Source organism: Ranitomeya variabilis, chromosome 4, assembly GCF_051348905.1.
Source record: "Ranitomeya variabilis isolate aRanVar5 chromosome 4, aRanVar5.hap1, whole genome shotgun sequence".
NCBI lineage: Eukaryota > Metazoa > Chordata > Amphibia > Anura > Dendrobatidae > Ranitomeya > Ranitomeya variabilis.
This window is the reverse complement of record NC_135235.1, coordinates 559,946,772-559,969,666: the sequence shown is the minus strand read 5'-3', so window position 1 is coordinate 559,969,666 and position 22,895 is coordinate 559,946,772. Positions and strand designations below refer to the sequence as shown.

General features: G+C 41.9%; 1 protein-coding gene and 1 long non-coding RNA gene across 4 annotated transcripts in view; one reads left to right on the top strand and one right to left on the bottom strand.

The window, feature by feature from the left end:
* Nucleotides 1-244: 244 nt before the first annotated feature.
* On the top strand, nucleotides 245-13,912 carry MYL4 (myosin light chain 4). The gene is made up of 7 exons (XM_077252736.1): nucleotides 245-430; nucleotides 4,803-4,830; nucleotides 8,934-9,083; nucleotides 12,712-12,885; nucleotides 13,000-13,077; nucleotides 13,347-13,385; nucleotides 13,701-13,912. The coding sequence occupies exons 1-6, from the start codon at nucleotides 311-313 to the stop codon at nucleotides 13,373-13,375; spliced, it is 579 nt and encodes a 192-aa protein (XP_077108851.1). The 5' UTR covers nucleotides 245-310; the 3' UTR covers nucleotides 13,376-13,385; nucleotides 13,701-13,912.
* An 894-nt stretch (nucleotides 13,913-14,806) lies between these two features.
* LOC143765745 (uncharacterized) overlaps nucleotides 14,807-22,895 on the bottom strand; it is a 121,109-nt gene continuing 113,020 nt past the window's right edge. Inside the window, exons 1-3 of one of the 3 annotated variants that reach the window (XR_013213455.1) lie at nucleotides 17,244-17,273; nucleotides 15,255-15,394; nucleotides 14,807-15,110 (exon numbers count right to left, since the gene is read on the bottom strand). This is a non-coding gene — a long non-coding RNA (uncharacterized LOC143765745). Of the gene's footprint in view, nucleotides 15,111-15,254; nucleotides 15,395-17,243; nucleotides 17,274-22,895 lie in introns of those variants that run through there. The other 2 variants (XR_013213454.1, XR_013213453.1) reach the window with 2 other exon arrangements.

Sequence of the window (22,895 nt, the reverse complement as noted above, 5' to 3'; positions counted from 1 at the left end):
GCTGGGTAATGACGATTGTCCCCACCATTACAGCCACCATAGGGGGTTTTAAGAAATGGCTAAGTAAAAAGCAGAGATTGTCCTGAGCACCGAGCCGACTTGGCAGGAGAAGTGTTAATATCACAGGGTATGTCGGGGCTGATAACAATGAATACTTGTGGAGTGGGACATCTCTGTCTGTCACTCTTCCTTTTATAGTAGTGCTGCTCCCTCTCCCTGGATATAAGAGGGGGCTGCGTGACCACCCTGGCTCTGTCATTCCTCCCATCTCATTCATTGCATCCCAAGAAGAAGCCCTTACACACACAGCATGCCCCCCAAGAAGCCAGAGCCACCCAAGAAGGATGCCCCCAAGCCCGCTGCTGCACCAGCACCGGCGGCTGCACCTGAGCCCCCAAAGGAGGTCCCATTTGATCCACAAAGTATCACAGTGAGTATTCAAAAACATGGGAATTTATTAAGTATGTCCAATACAATGTGCCAGAGTATGCTTAGAGGGGTATGGCCATCTCTAAGATCCTATCCCAATATTTAGTCGATGTAATAATAATAATATTAGCAAATACCTCCAATTAGAAATGTAGTATAGTTCTTCTGATTCGCAAGGTTGCTTATCCCAAGTTTACGACAGCTAACTATCTGTCACTATATGAGTGACCATAACCATGAATATCTTAACTACTACAATGCCCTGCACATGGGGTAAGCAGCATTGCAAATCAGAAGAACTATGCAACATATGTCACTTACCCCATGTGCAGGGCATTGCAGTAGCTTAGAAATCCAAGGTTGCGACAACTAACAACTAACTAACTGTCACTTTATGAGTGGCCGTAACCATGAATATCTAAACTCATGCGATGCCCTGCACATGGGGTAAGCAATATAGCTAATCAGAAGAACTATACTATATTTCTTATTGGTAGTATTTGCTAATTTTATTATCACAACTACTACATATTTTGATATAATCTTGGAAATGGGAAATCCATTTAATACTTGTCAGCATCACTGCTTGCTGTCAATAATGGAAGCCATTGAAAACTTTTAGAGATCTGATTCTCAGCATTTGCTACAATTGTATCCAGTGACAATCCTCTGTGAGGCAAATCTCCCTCTATTAGAGAGCGCTGATGGGTTGTCCACCCTTTGGGAACTCTTTTTCTTCCTTAAATGCATATATTATTTTGTAGTTGCACCATTTGCCTTCTATAGTCCCTGTGCGGTGCTGTCTGTTGTTGACTGCAGAATGAGTTATCTAAGAATCGGTCAGTGAGCTCAATTTCAAGGTCCAATAGGAGATTTTCTATTTCATCTGTCTTTGGTAATGTGCAAACAACCATGTTACAGTCTATGTGAAATCCGACAAAACATCGGATCAAACTTTGATCAATGTTAGTCTATAGGGCCATGCACATGTCCGATATTTTCCTCGGACAGAGACTGTTCAAGGACAAGATCACCTTATGTTCGAGTTTGATACGATTTTCATAAAGCACTCATCCATGCAAGTAAATGAGTGCATGGAAAACATCGGACTGCACTTGGATGACATCTGAGTACAGTATAAATTCCGAGCACTGACACAATGGAGAAGATGGAGAAGTTTTGTTCTCCATCTTCTCCTCAGTGTACTCTGATTCTCTCACGTGAAAGAATCAGCTCACGCTATGCTGACACTGATCACTCTGACCCCTTTAATTTAGGGGGAAAAAACTGAAATATTCTTTAATGACAGCTCGCTATGGTTTACTTGCAGTCCTATGTAAAACTACAACCTAATATTACAATATATTAATAAAAGCCTGTTTTCTCGGTGCCGCTGCCATGTGTGTGCAACCTCTGCCCGCATTGTGCCAACAGCACCAAGATTTTGGGGGCAATACCTCTGTTCTACTGCAGAATTGTGCAGCTGAAAATCATTACATTTAGCTGCAAAATGAAAAAAGCGCAGGTGCGGACATACTATTGGTGCAACCTGTGCAACTGCATAGGGGCCCAAAGAGATATGGGGCCACTACTATTGGATCGCGAAGGGCCCATATACTGTTCTTGCACAGGGGCCCTCATCCGTCTGTGTGCGACTGCCTTAGATGGTCCACAGTTCCTGCAGAGTAATGAGGGGGCTTCCATAACGCACACCATTAGTCTCTGTCTTGCTTGCGTCACTGAGATAATATCGCACACCATGACATATTGTCGGGCTCCAAAGTCGTTAAAGGGGAAACCTGTTCATTATGTGGAAAATATCTATTAATATATATCAATTTCCAGATGGATTTAAGGAAAGAAAAGTAATAACACTTTTAAGAAAAGCAGATCTGTCCCCTTATTTCACAATACAAGCTTGCTACATTTTATGCCGGCGAGGTAGCTGATGATCTTTTTATCAGGATTATATTTTCAGAGCAAATACTCTAGCATCATCAGGTCTAAGTGAGCTAGCTATCAATATATGCCATTTGTAGTATGAAATGTGATGGGAAATCCTCTTTAGATCGGTCACCAAATTCCATAATCTAAACTTCATTATTATTGGGCAGATCTCTTATACCTGATAAGGTTGGTGTACTCCCTTTGAAAATCCATTTCAAAATGGCTGTGTAATGCTTTTTTGACAGTATGAATTCAGTCTCCGTCTACCTAGACTGATTGACACCTCCTCAGTGTCCCTCCTCCCTGTTGCTGCTGAGATCTCACACCGCTCAGTACCAGCTGCAGGTGTCAATCGGGCTGGGTGGGGACGGAGACTGAATAGACACATGAGCTCTCTCACTTTTCATCAAGACTCATAAATTGCTCATTTTAATATCAGGGATCATATAGACACTCTGTTTTGGATTTTCATAGCAAGTAAACCAGTCTCACCAGGTCCAAAATATCTAATTTATGATGTATGCAGTTGGCATTGTAAAATCTGGTAAAATATCCACTATACAGTTGAATGCACCGCATTGGAGTAACTGAAATCCTATGTACGTCTTGCCAGTTATTATACTTTGGTGGCATCAGACTTTACAGTCAGCTGTACCCTAGCACCCTTACAACTGAAAACCACATTCCTCACTATTAGGTAACGATAAATTTGCAACGTATCGCTCTGAATATAGTACTTGGCGCATATAAAGGGCTGGCTTAATAACTCATGCTATTTGTGATGGGACGTTGTGACCCATGTATAAGATAGGGCAACCCGTCGGTGAAAATCTTATTACATAGAGACATTGGCTAGCGTTAGAGAAACATGATGTCGGGATGACAAGTAATCATCAGGAACACATTACTCTGTCCGCACCTTGTAGAAATAATAGTGCCAAGTATTCATGCCCCGATCCAAACCCTCCGCCAGCTCCAACAGCCAGTGTGATAATGATGGCACTGATTAGGGATATTCATGGTTATACAGTGCACGAGATAAAGGTGATGACCCACCTACAACGTGGAGAAGGTGGCCCACTAATGGTACAGCAGCCGCTCACAGGCACCTACACTTCTACTCACCTCGCCCTGTTTTTACCTGCTTTCTCTTTTCTTCCTATTGTCCGTCAGTCTTGTGTATGTTAAGACCCCCATACACATTAGATAAAGTCGTCCGAACACGCCGATATCGGCAGCTAACCATCGGATCTGTATCGGGGCCTCCCAACTTTCCGCTAATGGATGTTGGGAGAGAGGAGGATCGGACAGTCGGACATTTTTTTTTTTAAGAGAGATAAGGCAGCTGCCAGATGAGCGTGACAGCGGCTTTTTCGTCTCTCCCCATCGAAAACACATGAATGCTTAGCCGAGTACTTGTGTTTGTGAGTGAATCAAGAGATAGCCATCTGCCAAAAGAACGTCCAGCGGACTACTATCTCGTGTGTATGGCCACTTTAGGGATCATGCAGACAAGCGTATGAATTGGATGTGCGCTGTCCGATTTTTGATCAGGAGGAACATAGACACATTCACTAGGGCTGTTCAGATAAACTTGTTTTTTCAGTCCGACCTTCCGTGATAAAGAAATCACAGCACGCACTACTTTCTTCCGAGTATCGGATGAGACTCACCCACTCAAGTCTATGGGTGCGTTAAAAAAAAATCAGATCCCACATGGAACATCCGATTATTACAGATTCATTTCTATTATAAACATTGGAAACTGGATGTGATCATGTACAATTTTTAGCATAGATTGTATTAAAACAGATCACACTCGGACATCACACAGATGTAAAATCGAACAAGCGCATAAAAAAAGGATGAAAATTAGGGAAAAAAAGTCTGAGTTTTCTTATGCATTCGTCTTTAAGAGCCTACTAGTAACTGTACGTAAGGAGATGGTATCCCAATACTGATATAGTATGGAAACTCCCCTATTTTACTTTCCATTCATGCAATGGAGGGTATAATTTTCCAAATTTTTCCTTTAAAGGCTATGCTTCTTATATATTATACAGACACTCTTTTGTGGATTTTCCAAGTAAGTACACCAGTCTCATTGGGTCTAAGATATCCAGTTTTCAATGTATGCCGTTTTATTTTCATAGTTATCTATTGCCTAATTTTTCACTCTGAAGCTGCCCATATACTGGTGTCTCCCTTTATGAAACCCACCGTGGCATGTTGCCCATTGAGAACACATGCACACGCAGCAGAGCTCAGCATGCATGTGTATGTCCGGGGGGGAAAGGGAGAAATAGCTGTTGGGGGATGAGGAGGAACTGTGTATACTAATCTGTATTATTCAATGTTTGCCAAGATTTGCAGTTATATGCATGTCTTACTGATTATAACCTAATAGTATTTTTATTTGTCCACAGCTTGAATACAGCGCGGATCAGATTGAAGGTAATGTTCTGCATCATTTTTTACTTGAAACATAGTAATGACAAGTGAATTAAAGGCACATCTAAAGATCTGTATCTAGATTGGACAATCCTGACGATATTGATGGGACTGGTCACCATCTAATGCAAGTGTGGGCTCCATACTCACACACAATAAATAATGTAAGGGAAAGAAAAATTGGGCATTTGGGATTTCAGCTCCCTGTCCTTTTTATTTTTTTTTCAGTAGAGATAAGCTGCCGCCAGGGCTGTCTGACGGTGGCTTTCCCCACTCTTGCCATAGAAAACACATGAACACTCTGCTTAGGCTACGTTCACATTTGCGTCTTTGGGCGCAGCGTCGTCGACGCAACCCAAAACGCAATACACAATGCAGCGTTTTTTGACGCATGCGTTGTGCTAAAATGTTTATATGGTCTTGTCACTGTCTAGACACTTCATCACTTGTTTTTTACTGAAAAGGTGCATGCGTCGAACAACGCGGGTCGACACAGACACCTGCGCCCCATGCGTTTTCCATAGACACTAAGGTGCATATACGACGCAAGTGCGCCACATGCGTTTTTCTAAAATAATATGACGCTGGAAAAATGCAACATGTAGCGTCGGCTGCGCCGTTTGGTGCGCTCAAATGACGCATGCGTCGTACAACGTTTGAAAACGCATACTGGCGCATATCCATGCGTCCCCCATGTTAAAGATAGGGACGTCGACGACGCTGCGCCCAAAGACGCTAATGTGAACGTAGCCTAAGTTGGATCATTGATATTAACACAGCACTGCTGAAAAGCGAGATGTTCACATATGAAAGGTTAATCTACCATGTGCCCTTTAGTGGTCAGTGTGAAAACTCTTAAATCCAGACTTCATTGTATATGAAAAGTAATAATTAAAATATTATATTTAATAGTTCATTTTTTTTAACTCTAATTCAATTGCTTTAGCCTAATAAGGAGGGGACTGGCCGACCTTCACCCATTCTACCTCCATGCATGTGTGGTCATTGAAATAGAGATATCGGACATCAAGATGGTACCGCCAAAAGTTTTTTTTTTTACTTTTTGTCTATGATTGGTTTGAAGTTATAGAAAAGGAGGGGGGATATTGAAACTCTGGTGGAGAACAAAGCCTTTGCGCAATGTCAGGGGATTAAACTGGCAGCATTTGGAATGAAGGGAATGCCCAAAGGAAAGGACGGAGGAATCGCTCTAGCTTAGATCCAACATATATAATGGGAACCTGATATCCGTCGAGCCTAACTGCTGCAGTAAGTGAGATTGTTCAGCTGCTTCTGATATTCCTCTGTTGAAATACTAGATAATAGTATTTAATTTCTTCACCCTGTGTTCCTGTTAAACTATATATAAAAAACTAAAAAAAAATAAATAAACAGCAACGCAATTTTCTTAAGCTACTTAATTTTTTGTCTTGCGGTATTTGCTGAAATTCTTTTCGGCAAATTTATCAAAATTTTACACAAAATCAAAACTGTTTTTTTATTTTTATGCGATTTGTTTTGCTAATTTTTAGCACAAAATGTCACTTATTTTGTTAAAATGCTGTAAAAATTCTCCAAAGTTTCAGGCCTAGATCTAATCACAGAGTAGGGGAGGTAAGACAGGAGTGGAGTACATATGTTCTGTGACACATTTTGGGACTTTTCGTAAAGTTGAAAATTATGAATTAGGAGACAACATCTGGAAAACTCTTGAAAAAGGCACAAATAGAAAAATGAATGTGGTGAAAACAAAAAAAAGACATAAAATACTAAAAATGCAGTGATTAGTCAAGCTCAAAGTCAGTTGGGCCAGGGCGGCAAAGAAAAAAAACATTCTCCAATCTCAATCCTTGTGCCCAGTTCATTATTGCATTTCCACCAGGTTTTTTTTAGTGAATACCTCAATTTTCCCTTTTGTGCTTTAGTTCGTTTTCTAATTTTTACAAGGGCTGTGGAGACAGTAAACCAAACCTTCGACTCCGACTCCTCAGTTTCCATGGCACCGACTCCACAGCCCTGATTTTTTCGTCAGTGTTGTTTTTAATTGATGGAATGCAACTTTTTTTTTAAAAAGTCTCAAAACTTGGTGCAATTCTAATGCATCCCCCTCCCCTGGAGACATTTTATGTATGACACTTGTTTTGGAGCATTTTTTTGTGAAACATGCAACTTTTCCCACTAAAAAGTCATAAATACAATTTGGGACTTTACGTAAAAATAATGAAGTACTTGCATCATTTTGATGAATTTGGCGCAAAAAATTCAAAACAGAAACTTAAAGAAAATAAAATAAATCGTCCCCCTTTTCTTTTAAGTATGTTTGACTATCAGGGCACAATATTTTTTTGCTCATTTAAAACAGGTACCAAATATCTGTTTTCCATTTCTTCAAATGTTAGATTGATTATATAAGTGCATAAAAATAAACCCCAGTGCCACAGAGTAATTTAGAAATAATATGTGAACCAATTCCCCCTTTGATATTAAATGGGTTTCAAAAGCCAAAGAAAACTAAGTGGGAAATTTGCCAAGTACCCTTTCTGTAAGTCCCCATACCCATTAAATGGGTTCTACCAATTATAAAACCTATTTCCTATCAATATTTCTAGGGATCAGCGGTCAGACCCCAAGCAATCAGTAAGTTATTACCTATACTATCGTTAAGAGCAGAGTTTAGAATAGATTGAGGGGTGCGAGAATGTTAGAGGGGAGGCCACAAAGCAAGGGGTTGCAGTAGTCGAGGTGGGAGATGATGAGTGCAGGGACTAGGGTTTTTGCGGATTCTTGGTTGAGGAATGTACAGATCCGGGAAATATTTTTGAGTTGATGTCGGCAGGAAGTGGAAAGGACTTGGATATGTGGTTTGAAGGAGAGATCAGAGTCAAGGATTACACTGTGCACAGCTTTTGGGACTGGGGAGAGTGAGCAGCCATTTACTGTAATGGATAGGTCTGTTGGGGGGGTCGCGTGAGATGGGGGAAAGATGCTGAATTCTGTTTTGTCCATATTAAGTTTTAGAAATCTAGCGGATAAGAAGGATGAAATAGCAGACAGACATTGTGAGATTTTGGTTAGTCGAGAGATATCTGGTCCAGATAGGTAGATATGTGTGTCACCAGCATAGAGGTGATACTGCAAGCTGTGAGATTCTGTGAGCTGTCCCCGGCCGAAGGTGTAAATGGAGAAGAGCAGGGGCCCTAGGACTGAACCTTGCGGGACTCCTACAGATAGGGGCGAGGTGAGGAGGTGGTGTGTGAGTGGGAGACGCTGAATATCCTGTCGGTTAGGTATGACGAGAACCAATATAGGGCCAAGTCTGTAATGCCAAGAGATGAGAGGGTCTGTAGTAATAGGAAATGGTCCACTGTGTCAAAGGCAGATGCCAGGTCCAGGAGGAGGAGAGAAACAGAATAGTGTTGCTTTGTTTTGGCAGTTAGTAGGTCATTGGTGACTTTAGTTAAGGCAGTTTCAGTGTAGTGATGCGGTCGGAAGCCAGATTGTAAGCAGTCGAGGAGGGAGCAGGAAGAGAGGTGGGAGGACAGTTCAAGATGGACGTGTTGTTCCAGTAGTTTTGAGGCATAGGGGAGAAGTGATATGAGGCGATAGGTAGATACAGAGGATGAGTCAAGAGAGGGCTTTTTGAGGATGGGTGTGACTGAGGCATGTTTGAAGCATGAGGGGAAAACACCAGTTGTTAGTGACAGGTTGAAGAGATGGGCTAGGGTTGGGATGATTACTGTGGTGAGGTTTGGGATGAAGTGGGATGGGTTCAGGTCAAGTGCACGGGTGGTGAGATGTGATCTTGAGAGTAGGGCGGAAAATTGGTCTTCTGTAATGGTGGAGAAGTTGGTTTTGGAGGAGGAGGACTGAGCAGTTATGTGGAGGGTCTGGAAGGACTGCAGGCCAAAGCTTTCTCTGATATTATCAATCTTCTGCTTGAAGAATGAGGCAAAGTCTTCAGCTGAGATGAGTGTATGGGCATCTAATGATAATGATGACAATATACCCAGTTATCGGTATACAGTAGTACAGTTTTTCTAAAAGCTTATGTTTTATATAATACTAATTAAAAAATAATTCAAATCTTTCTTCTTATTTACTCCCAGAATTTAAAGAGGCCTTCCAGCTATTTGACCGAACTCCAGGTGGGGAGATGAAAATCACATATGGTCAGTGTGGAGATGTCTTGAGGGCTTTGGGACAGAATCCCACAAATTCAGAAGTATTGAAGGTCCTAGGAAGACCCAAACCAGAAGGTAAGACCTAAATGAAACTCTAGATGAGTTGTTCTTGCAGATTTTATTTCCCATTATTTTTTTTCATTAGTACCAGTAGGTTAGTTGATTAGTTGATGGTTACATTAACTCCATAGAGACCCATAAGAACTATTAATATTCAGACAGTGCAGTTTCCAATAGTTCTGTCTTATAATAATCATGAATTTAAAAAACCTTGTAGCCCTGAAGACATTGGAGTAACTCTGTGGCACAGGTGGGAGATTAACCAATTGCATGTGTTTGGGTGCTGAGAGCCAGGTGGCACCTACAAGCTATTTTGCCTCGGTCAGGGTATTTAGATACAGGGCTAGGGCAGAAAACTGAAACTTTGGCCCTGGGTGAAAGGAAGCCTCGAAAATGGTTATTAGCTACGGCTTAAGTGTATGGAAAGCAAAGTCCCTCTGGTTGTAGAAGAAGCAAGAGACAGTCAAAATAAGAGCTGTTATGCTCGGAGAACATAAAAGAGGAAAAGACACATGGGTATTGATGAGTGAACCCATGTACCAGTGCTAAACTCCGAACACAAACTTCTCCTGGAAGTCTGTTTTACAGTTTGGGAGGCCAGAGAGGCGAGAAAGAGGGAGAGAGATTTTCCAGCTCCAAAGTTCGCGTTTCCATTGATTTCAATGCAGTTCAAGTTCTGGTTGAAGTGCGGGTACAGTTCTGGTACACGAACCGAACTTTGGAGTAAAGTTTGGTAGGATCCCCTCATCTCTGCAAAGTGGGAGAAATCAAGAGCATAATAGTCATACGTTTTCCATTTTGTGAACCTGCTGCTGCTGGTCTAAATTAAATGGGGCCTCCATACAGATTTTTTCACCATGCCAGTGATTGTTCTTTGTAGATGAATCTCCACTCATAAGGGGTCTTGAGTGGGTAATCTCCTGTATGATGTCCTAAAAAATCATACGCCATGGGGATTTTTTTTTGTTTCTGAGCCAATCCCTTTAAAAGAAGGCCTGTCATCCTAAATAGTAAGAGTAAACCATTTATGCATTCATATAGTGGACCATAAAAATCATACTTGTGGTACAGATTTTAATGACTTTATTTGATGTAAAAACCGTTTTAATACATATGTAAATGAGGGGGCTTCTGCGCACCATTGGTGTAAATGAGGGGGCTTCTGCGCACCATTTGTGTGGCCAAGTGCTTCGTGCATCGTTGTACCAACTCAATAACAATCCTCCACCTCTCCCTTGGTGATTGTCAGCACTCCAAGGAGCACTGACTGTATTGAATTTTGAGTTCTGCACATATTCACATTGCAGGAACCGAGAGCTCTTACAATGTCAGCGTGAATAGCAGCCTTCTGATCCACCTGTCCAGTCTGCAGCGGTTGCTCGCTGCACACAGAATGGTAGTGTATCGGGTGGCCACTGAAGAAAGGAGAGGTGGATGGGAGCACGAACATTGATACTGTGTGCACTTGGCTCCTGCATTGTCAGAACGTGAATTCATCCCCTTCTGTCAGCATTGTCCACCTGCTGATGTGCGGATCTGTGTGCAGCAAGCAACCACTGCATACAGGACAGGGACATCGGAGGGCACCACACACACTGACACTGTGTGAGCTCTCTGCTCCTGCAATGTCAGTACATGCAGGGCTGAGTATGCATTACATTAGAAATAAGACCGTAGGCACTACTATATATTGTGGTGCTCAAGTAGGTGCCCAAGCCGTACAATATTAGAGATAAACTTGGCACACACGTGGTAAGATGCAGTGAAAATTTAATGGAGAAGAGTACATACAGTAGACACACTGGACTAGCGGTGGACACCTCTTTCGTTTGTGCCGGATACGGCCTTAACAAAGACTGACTTCTGACTACTAATGTGGCTAAATTTACCCTTTGTGACCCTATAAAATTCCATAAGCTCTAAGAGAGGTACATTGATGAAGGTCTAGTTTTGACCGAAACGTCTGCTGTATGTACTCTTCTCCATTAAATTTTCACTGCATCTTACCACGTGTGTGCCAAGTTTATCTCGAGTATGCAATACAGGCAGTGCTCATTGGATCACTAAGGGAGAGGGGCGGAGGATGTTAATTAAGTGGGAAGAACGGTTCAATTAGAACGTGGCCACGCTAAGGGTGCACCTAAACCTCCACATTTTTATACGTAATAAAACTGTTTTTGCCTAAAACAAATGCATTTAAAACCTGAACCAGTATAATTGTTTTTATAGGGACTAATGCACATATGTGAATGTATAAATTGATTAATTTGAATATTGGTGGTAATAAACTCCCTTTAAGAAAAGATGTGAAAACTTATCATTCATTCTCCTATATATGAATACCAGGTGTCACCCATAAAAAAATGATACCTGTTGCTCTGTTTGAGTGTGGTAAAGAACTTTGATAACTAGAGTCAAAAAGTTGGTTCTGAATTATATGGAAGACCTACTCTATTACACTGATGTGAAAAAGTAAGGCCACTTTCACACTGTGCTTTGTCTGACCTTCGTTGATAACATCAGGGCTTATGTCAGAACCCCCCCGCAAAATGGTATTCGGGGGTATGGGGCCTTAGACTATAATAGTGTCGACAGTCAACGTGTGATCATTTTCGGGCAAGTACTCCTACTGTAGGTGGATACTCAGACTTAGTAGTCTACCACGTCTGAGTGTCCACCTCCAATAGGTGCATATGCAAGAAAATAATGCACAATAGAGCATATGTTGACTTTGTGGGCACCATTATAGTCAATGGCCATGACGGGGCATACGCGAATAATGATTTGCGGAGGGTTTGGACATAAGCCCCAATGGGACCAACAAACGTTAGACAAAGCGCAGTATGAAAGCACCCGTTGTCCATTGCCATCACAACATAATGGCCAAAGTAAGAAAATGATGACATAGCTGTATTATGCAGTATAGAATCAAGAAAGAGAATGGCAAATCTCCAGACATAGGACAGCCAGCCAGAATAAGACAATCCCACTTATAAATAGTATTGCTTTGGTAAACTGATATGCAAGTCCCAAGATTTTCTGGCTGTATACCACATACCTTCCATTTGGTACATACACAGAGACCCTCACACCTGGCATCATGTCTTGTTCTATTTATGCATGAGGCATTAAACCCCCTCAAGCCCTGAGCTATGAAAAAAGGGTGGATGAGAACATAAAGGCTACAGGCAGCTCAGAAGGATTGTAACTATTCCACCCAGTCTATTTGTGGGAGATCTAGATCATTTAATTCCTAGTAATGAAATGACAAACAAGGTCAGCTCATGGCCATGCCATTAGCAGTCCAGATGCCTACATTGAAATTCACATTCCTAGAGCTAACTCATGGGAGGGCCATTGACATTTCACTGAGCAGTGGTGTATGTTTTGTTATTCATTACATGCAATTAATGCAAGAGTATGCTGTATCTTAGAAGCTGGTTGTCTCAAAGACTTCAGATCTGGTGGCTTAAAACCCAATACTCTGCCAAATGTTTGGATCTATATTCATTACATACATGAAAGCACAATTTTAACGTATCATTGATAACATCATGATAGGGTCACTTAGTGACCCCATGGCAGTACCCTACTCACTTGTTTGCTAAAAATTAATAATAAAAGATTATTTTCCTTGTTTCAGAACTAAACACCAAACTCATTGACTTTGATACCTTCCTTCCGATGCTTCAACATATCTCCAAAAATAAGGACCAAGGTTCCTTTGAGGACTTTGTAGAAGGACTGCGTGTTTTTGACAAAGAGAGCAACGGAACTGTGATGGGAGCTGAATTGCGCCATGTTTTGGCCACTTTAGGTGAATAGCACTGCTGCATAGTATTATATTGGTGTTGACCACTATGTAAGATGGATAGGAGCCAATAAATAAGTGTTGAGCATGTCACTTATAGCACGTCTCTATCACATACAGGTGAGAAGCTGCAAGAAAATGAAGTAGAACAGTTGCTTGCAGGACAAGAAGATGCCAATGGATGCATTAACTATGAAGGTACTAAAGGGCATGTCATCTTTATGCAATTATTTTAAGCTAGCATTTTCCATGATTGATGTGCAGGTCATAAAGTGTCCTGTTGCTAGCATTCCTAGCCGATAGCTGCTAAGCTGAAGGAACCTGGCTGTAGGCGTTCAATTTCCCTGCAGTGTTGTCACAGGGGAGGAAAAAGTATTACACAGTGACTATTAAATCAATCAGGCCAGCAGACTAGTTATGAAACTTATTTGTGCATATCCTCCCATTCATGTCTTTCTTTTTTTCAGCTTTTGTCAAGCACATCATGGCTGGTTGAAGATAATCTGGTGTGTGTTTATCCTTCCTGAGTCTTATAAAGTGATTATAATTTTTGTACATGTGATTATGTTTGTAAAAATTGGTCCAAAGACATAAATACTTCAATCCATATGTGGCACAAGTTAATATTATACACATGAATTTTCTTTAAGACAAACGTTTTCTAATACAGATACATTTTGAGTACTGAGGTTTCATTCCGTTGTCCTCAGTCAACAACTTTTCCCTTTCTAATGCCATCCCACCTCCTTTACCCACATGTGTTTGTATATAAAGGATGAATGACTAAATTTCAATCGTTAAATTACAATCTATGTTTTTAGATCTCTGTGAGCTCTCTCCCCCCCAACCACTTTATCGGACTTGCTTATGAAGAACTTAACAACTCAACATGGTCCAAAAGTCATCTTTGAAATGTGAATGTCCTGGACTTCTCCTTCAGACTCTTGACCCCTACTGAAATACCATGTGCGATTGTAAATTTTTGAGGATTTTTTCCTCTGGTGAAATAAATTTCACAAAAAAAATTATGGAAGTTGTGTCCTGTATGATTGTTTGTACATTTTATTATTACATCAAGATTTAAAAAAAAACGTTGAGCCAACCATATTTTTTTCATGGATTCCTCATGGAAAAGTCTGGAGATTCTCCGGAATTCTTCAGAATGGTAAGACTCATATTTAATAGGCTATCTCATTCAGTAGATGGTCTGGTGGTGAGTGTTCAAATGCGCCACCAACATTTTTAGCTGATATATTTTTTAGGGTAGAGCCTTACATCTCCAAAATTAACTTTTTGTAATGAAGATAATCCCTTTTAGTGTATACAGAAGTCATAAAGGGGTGTCCCTTGCTCAGGACTACTCTATGAGCCAAACTGCTTGTGTAGGATCGGCACTCACTGATGATGAAACGATCCCATTTATGAATTAATATAAGTCTTAAACCTCACATCATAAAAATAGTATACAACTTTAAAGGAAACTACTTTGAATCTCATCCTGGAACTATACTAATATGAGGTTCGTCTGAAAGGATAGTTGGCGTCTCTGCTCTTGTATACCATTAAACCTACACTATCAACCATTATGTACAGAGTGTCTGCCGACCCCAAAATTAGGAACTGTATAGAAAGTTCTTTATTATAGACCTTTCAACCAATACAAAAAAAGAAGTAAAGATTTGACCAAGGTCATATGTTTTGCATTCAATGTTTGAGAGATACCTAATGGAACCCAATGACCCATGAATCTCACGGTAAAAATGAAGTAGATTCAAAAGGAAAAAATCCAAATGGAAGTACTTGAAAGGAAATATTTAGACCTCAAAATGAGATGGTGACTTTGATGTTGTCTACACAGGTACAAACGCACTGGTCTATATGGTGATACTTAGTGATTTATGCACAGTACAAAAATAACAGAAATCCAAAAAATGCTGGAACTAGTGACCCAAAGCAATGGAGGTACACCAAGGTTATAGATCAGCTTTATTTGGTGATAGACCATAGAGAATTGTCTTAATAACAGAAGATTTTGGCAAAATTTTATTCAATAAAATATGTTTGGTAGTTTTAGGTTATGTGCGCATGTTGAGTATCTGCAGCGGGATTTTTCTGCACCAAAAACCAGAGAGTTGCCAGGATAAGTAATCTTCAAAGAAAAAAATAAGAAACATGGGATTTCAGAAATCTCATTCACTTTGCTGGTACTGTAAGGTGCAATGTCTTTTATCCTTGAGAAAAAGAGAAGAAAAAACGACAAAAACGCAATGTGTGAACAAGCCATTATTGAGTTTATCTGGTTTAAGAACATTTATAAATACCCTAGTAGAATGGAAAATGACTATCAAACTGGAAAATCTAAAAAGACTACTAACCTCAATTAAAACTGGGTAATGCTTAATGTCCTCTGTGGTGGAGCTGCTGGGAAAATGAACAGTTGCTGCTGAATTCCCCAACAGATTACAGCTCATACCTTGGGATTCCATGGTGATCAGTTAATTGTTAGAGGAAACTTCTGAAAAAAAAGTAGTCAACCCCTTTAAAGTTTTCCTACACTTAAAAAAAAAATAGTTCCTAATTTGCCACTGTGCTTTGTCTATGCATTTTTTGTTATCTGCCTTTATACTATACCATACTACTAGCCATTACACGAGCAGCATTGCAGAAGTTTGATTTACAGAGTAGGTTCTAGATCAGGGATGTCAAGCTCAAATACACAGAGGGCTAAAATTAAAAGCTTTGACAAAGTCGCGGGCCGACTTATCATCAAATATAATTGATGAACTTTTAAACTTAAAGGGGTTGTTCCACAAACAAAGTACATTTTAATTACTAGATCTTAGAATAAAATATTGGAATACTATAATATGTTATGTAAGAGCAGTAAAAAGCATATAAGCATATGGCCCAATGATCTAATTTAAATATGCAATAAAAAAAGGATAAAAAACCTTGAATAATACAGATAATAAAGTATGATGCAAATGAAAGTGCTCCCAAACACATTATGATATCACTACGGTAAATTCCTCCACAGTACCCCCCATATGCACGGTATGATGACACAACTGTACCCCTCCTCATTCCCCCCGGCAAAAAATGCTGACCACATCACAGTATGATTCTCCAACTGTATTCCCCACACAGCCCTCCATACAGTCAAATGGGCCACACATAGTCCTCCATATAGTGTAACGGGGCTCTGCATTGCCTTCCATACAGTATAATGGCCCCACATAGTGCTTCATACAGTATAATGGGCCCCACATAGTCATCCAAACAGTATAATGGGCCCCACATAGTGTATTCTCACCCATCCCTTGTAGATTGTGAGCCCTCGCGGGCAGGGTCCTCACTCCTCCTGTACCAGTTATGACTTGTATTGTTCAAGACTATTGTACTTGTTTTTATTATGTATACCCCTCCTCACTTGTAAAGCGCCATGGAATAAATGGCGCTATAACAATAAATAATAATAATAATAATAATAATAATAACATAGGGCTCCATAGAGTATAATGGCCTCACTTAGTGCTCCATGGAGTATAATGACCTCACTTAGTGCACCATAGAGTATAATGGTCTCACTTAGTGCTCCATAGAATATAAAGGCCTCACTTGATGCTTCATACAATATAATAGATCCGATATTAAAAAAAACACGAATATGCACTCACCTTTGCCATTTTCCCCTGCTCCGGTCTCTTCATGGTGTTTTCAGATGCTCTGCACATCTCGGTACAGCAGGAGCGTTGTAATGATGTAATTGCGCCCGCTGCATTGAGACATCAGACACAGAGGACGAATGTTGGGAAAGGGAGCATCAGCTCGGTCATTGCTTTCAACTGTATTGGCAACTAGGATGCTGATATAGTTGAAAGTGTGATGGCGGGTGAAAGTGCGAAGTCGGGGCAAGTGACCCGCTCGGCATTGTGGGCCAAATATACTCGGAGGACCCGCCCGACGTTGCAGGCCAAATATACTCAACTTGCGGGCCAGAGTTTGACATGTGTGTTCTAGATGGACCTTAATTCTGACCTAAAATATCAGCTTTGTATACTCGACCATAACCTTCTATTGGTAACACTTCAAACAATAAAGTTCATTATTCATGTTAACTCTAAAGGTACCTTCACACGAAGCGACGCTGCAGCGATAGCGACAACGATGTCGATCGCTGCAGCGTCGCTGTTTGGTCGCTGGAGAGCTGTCACACAGACCGCTCTCCAGCGATCAACTATGCCGAGGTCCCCTGGTAACCAGGGTAAACATCGGGTAACTAAGCGCAGGGCCGCGCTTAGTAACCCAATGTTTACCCTGGTTACCAGCGTAAAATCTAAAAAAAACAAACAGCACATACTTACATTCACGCCCCCCTGCGTCCACTTCCTGACTGACTGAGCGCCGTACAGTGAGAGCAGAGCGGTGACGTCACCGCTGTGCTGCTTTCACTTTCACTTTGCGGCGCTGAGTCAGAGGAGGAAGCAGACTGCAGGGGACGCAATGTGAGTATGTGCTGTTTGTTTTTTTTACATTTTACGCTAGTAACCAGGGTAAACATCGGGTAACTAAGCGCGGCCCTGCGCTTAGTAACCCGATGTTTACCCTGGTTACCAGTGTAAAATATCGCTGGTATCGTTGCTTTTGCTTTCAAACACAACGATACACAGCGATCGGACGACCAAATAAAGTTCTGGACTTTATTCAGCGACCAGCGACATCACAGCAGGATCCTGATCGCTGCTGCGTGTCAAACGAAACGATATCGCTAGCCAGGACGCTGCAACGTCACGGATTGCTAGCGATATCGTTATAATGTCGTTTCGTGTGAAGGTACCTTAACACTATCTGCCATCCTCTCATTAGACTCTAGAAATTCCCCTTTAGGGCCCCATCAATCTGGTAAAAATAGCTGTACATTGCTGGAAAATTCGGAAGAGCATCCCCATTTGTTAGATAAGGAATATTTTTCATACCAAAGAAGGCTTTGTGTCTGCATCGTCCCACCAGACGCGTCTGATAACGACACAACTCCATGACTAAGCCCCCTGCCCAGGGGACAGGTCTGCTCTTTGGAAAATAAAGGGACATTGTCAAAGTGGTGAGATAATTTTAGCTGGAATCCTAATCCACAAGACCAATATATATCTTGCCACGAAAAAGACAAATGCCTTATGTAGGAAGGAGGGTCTGATCTATTCTAGTCAGGAATGTGCTCAGTTTTCTCATATATCCTGATCAGATGTGCCGGTAACTAGATCAAAATAGCAAAGTAGATTGATAAAAAAGACCCTAGCAAAGAGCAGATTAGTTATATATAGAGTGTAATATAATAGTAGAGGATGTTGAGCACCATGATGGACACGTAGTGTCAGGACGCATCCACAACACTCCTGGAAATTTCTATTGACCGCAGCACTGCCACAATCATCCTCAACTGGCTCAACATATTCCTCACCCTATCCACAGCAGGACACTATATCCGGAAACCTTATTATCATATATTATATAGAATTTATATCAAACACTATCAGTTATATCCATCTCATATCTATCTATCTATTGGCACACCATAGCATGATTTTTCCTTTTTTTAATATTGAGAAGCCTCATAGTGCTGCCTTCATATGCCATGCTTATCATAAATGAGTACACCACCTTTGAAAAGTAAGATTTTAATCAATATTTCACTGAACACAAGAACAGATTCCAAAATTTTGTCAAGACTGAGTCTTAACCAATAAAATGAAAGTAAGGTCAATAATATAACTTACTTTACAAAATCTTCAGTTTTACTCAAATTAGTTGATGTAAAGATGAGTACACCCCACATCAAAAACTACTACATCTAGTATTTGTATGACCGCCAGGATTTTTAAGGACAGCACCAAGTCTTCTAGACATGGAATGAACAAATGGGCGACATATTGTAATGAAAGGAGGTGGACTGTTGCTGTTGCACTCCTTTCCCTGAAGATGTGAGGAGACGGGCATATCGAAGACATCAGCGCTGCATATAATCTAAAGTGTAATGTGTATAATGTCAGGCGTTATTGTGATGGTGATGTGTAATGTGAATTGTGTTATGATGCATTGTAGCGTTCTGCACTGTACTATGAGAAAACTGTGTTCTGCCCAGCAACAGACAGTAAGTAGGGTGCAATAGAGTTAAAGGGGTTGTCTGGTCTAAATTGATAAGTCTGCAGCAGGGATGGACTGGGACTACAATTCAGCCCTGGCATTTGAAAGCACACAGACCTATGCTGTACCCATCCCCTTCCCCAGATTGGGGTCATATCTTATATTACCCTCCCAACAGGAAATCAAGACTATTTCCTATATTTTCAATAACACTGCTATGTAAGATATAATAATATTGCAATATAACAGACAAATATCACCAGATATACAGTAGTGATAATACCGCCATACTGACCATTATTCAAAACCTCTGTACTAGGAATTATATTATCATGATACAATGACCATATATTATTAATATCAGTTCTGCACCAGTGCTCTGCAGACCATATATGGGTGTATTGTGCAGGTTCTCACCAGTGACGTTCTGGCTGACTGTTCTCATTCATTCTGTTCTCATTCATTTTCCCTTTTCTTTTTTATTTGGCTCAAACCTCAATGACCATTTCTTCCATCCATAATTCAAGATATAACATGTTACTGCTTTTCCAGCCCCCTCTTCACTTTCCCCACCTCTATACAATTCATGTAGCGCTATAACCAGTGCACGAGACAATAATAATGCCCCCATGTGCCCTGTACAGTAATATTACCCTTCTTTTGTGCCCCACCTAATAGCAGAGTCTCTACACAGTAATAAAATTCCATCTGTACATCCTTATAGTAACAATGCTCCCCTGTGCCTCCTTACAGTTATACAGCACCCTATAGTAATAATGTTCCCCTGTGCCTCCTTATAATAATTACCATTGATCCCTTATAATAATTACTCTGAACCTACTTATAATACAAACACTACACATTCTTATAATATTGTCACCTGTGCTTTCCCTATAATGATAATTCTCCAGTTTGCCTCCTTATAATAATGCCCTTGAGCAGGGGTGCACATAGAAATCATAATCATAGGACCCCTTTGCAAAAGTCCTTTCATGACACATAGTCACAGAAGGGCATACTTCCCAACTTTAAGACACAGAGGTGGATATGTATTGTGGCTCTTACACAGTTATTTTGTCACTACTGAGGCCCCTTAGTGTTTTCACCCACTATGATACCCCCTTCCATGGCGTCCATAGAGTATGATTCCCAAGAAAATGCCAGAACACTGAATGATATTCCCACATTCCTTCACCTACACATCATGATGGCCTCACAAACTCCACACAGCAAGATGATCACCCCGTACCCACACACAGTATGATGGCCACCCCAGCATTCCGCCGCACAGTTGATAATCATCACAGCCTCACCATACAGTATAATGTCCACCACAGCCTCCACACACACATTATGATGGTCACCACAGGCCCCCACACAGTATAATGGTCCCTACACAGCATGATAGTCTCCACAGCCCCCCACACAGTATAATGGTCACCACACACAGTATGCTCGACAACCCACCCCCTATATAGTATGATGGTCCTCAAACGACCTCTCATATAGTATTTTGGTCTCCACACAGCCATACACATAGTATGATGGTACCTCCACACAGCCCTAATACAGTATGATGCTCGCCCACATCCCGAATACAGTATGATTGTCCACTAAACAGTATGATGGTCTCTCACAGCCCCAATTCAGTATGATGGTCCATCCACAGCAACCCATATAGTATCATGGTACACCCACACAGTATATTGATCCTCTACAGTCCCAATGCAGTATGATGATTCCCTCAGCCCCCCATATACTATGATAGTCCCCTCACAGGCTCCTATATAGCATGAAGGTCCTCCACTGTCCCAATACAGAATGATAGTTCCCCATAGTCCCCCCTACAGTATCATGTTCCCCCCACAGTCCCCTGTATAGTATGGTGACCCCCTCCACAGGACCCTATATAGTACGATGGCCCACAAACATTCCCAAAACAACTCCAAAACAGTCTCATGGTCCCCCAAAACAGTATGCTGCTCCACTACAAAATATGACGTGCCCCAACAGCCCCAATACAGTATGGTAGTCCTCCCATAAGCTCCTGTATAGTAAATTGTCCCACACATCTTTCCATATAGTTTGATGGGCCCACCACAGGCCCTTATATAGTATGATGGTCCGCCAAAGGCCCCTACATAGTATGATTGTTCCTCACAGGCCCCTCTATAGTATGATGGTCCCCTCACAGACACCTGTATGGCAGGATAGTCTTACACAGCTCCAATACAGTATGATAGTTCCACCACAGCCTTCCATATAGTATGATGGCCCTCCACAGCCCCACACAGTATGGTGATCCCTGATAGCCTCAATACACCATGATGGTCACACACAGTCCCCTATATAGTTTGATGATCCACCACAGGACCCTATACAGTGTGTTGGCCCCCATGCAGAATTATTGGCACCACAGACCACAAAAAAAAATCCAGCCTTCACGTCCATCGCAGCCACTCTCCAATTCTGTCTTGCAGTGGACCCTGTAAGTGTAATGATGCAGTGACGACATTGCGTCGCACAACGTCATCGGCATGGCATTGGTGTCCAGCAGGCTGCAGGCAGGAAGCATTCTGCGGCCTGCAGGAGTAAATGACAGAGTACAGAGCCGACGGCTCCATGCTCCTAAACATCTGTTAACAGTACCGGCATTTGGAGGATGCTGATACTGTTAAATTAGTTGCAACCTTTGTGACCCACAGTCGGAGCAGCCCATCTGTCCAGCCCTGATTTCTAGTCACTGTATGTGACTGTAGACCTATGAATCCCCCCAGCACACGCACTGTGCTCTGTGAGGATTCTGAGCCGGGTTCTGAGCAGCGAACAGAGGTGATGTATGCTTTATGCTTTTACCCTCTCCTCTACGTGGAGAATCAAACGTTGAACCACAGGAAGAGGAAATGATTTTCACGGACTGTACTGTGGTGCTAAGCTGGATGATGGTGAAGGAGATGAGATCAGTGGAGGCAGAAATGTGTGAGACCGAGGAAGTAACGAGACTGTGTATTGAGATGCTCTGTATTAATGAAGAAACAAGCAAGAAGGTGTGTACTCGCTATCCTGTGTATATAGTTTCTTACGCATGTGGTTGTGGAACCACTGTGCCACGGTCCAGAGAGAGCCATTAGGGGCGTAACTAAGCGACCAATTGGTTCTTCACTAGAGGCTCTGATGGTGTGATTGAACCCAGGTGGGTGCCAGGTGCTACTCCAGGGCAGACCCCAAAGCTACAGCAGCTGACCCCCAAACGCGCAGGGAAGCAGGATCGTCCAGTGAATGGTTAATAGGAGGACGTGTGGCTGGTAGACAGAACTGATTCTGGATCAAGAATGGACAGGATAGGTTCAGGAACACAGGGCGGACTCGTGTGCAGGATCACAGGTGCAGGCTCAGACTGGACAGGTGGGGATAACGGTATAGGTGCAGACAAGGCGGATCATGCTCAGGACTGGGTAACGGCAGGACGGATTCAGGAGCAGGTTATAGCAGGACGGACAGGATCAAGTTCACACAGGACGAACAGGATCAGATGCAGACAGGATCAGGTTCAGGAAGCACAAGTACAGGGACCTCACAACTAGGTAGCAGGATAGACATGGATAACTATAGTTGCTAAGGAACGTCCCAATAGGGGAGGCTGCCTTAAATGTCAGGCATCTCCCAGCTATTGGCGGGGGAAATTTTCAGAAGCACGAACGCTGCCCCTTTAAGAGGCAGGGAGAATGCAGGCCCTAAACACCCTTCCAGGAGACCTGCGTGCCATGCGCAGGTCCTGGGAGGAAACAGACACCAAGGGAGCGCAGGTGGTAAGTGAACACGCCAGCTTCCCTGCTGGGAAGAGGAAGTGGACGCATGCAGGGGCACCAGCGTTG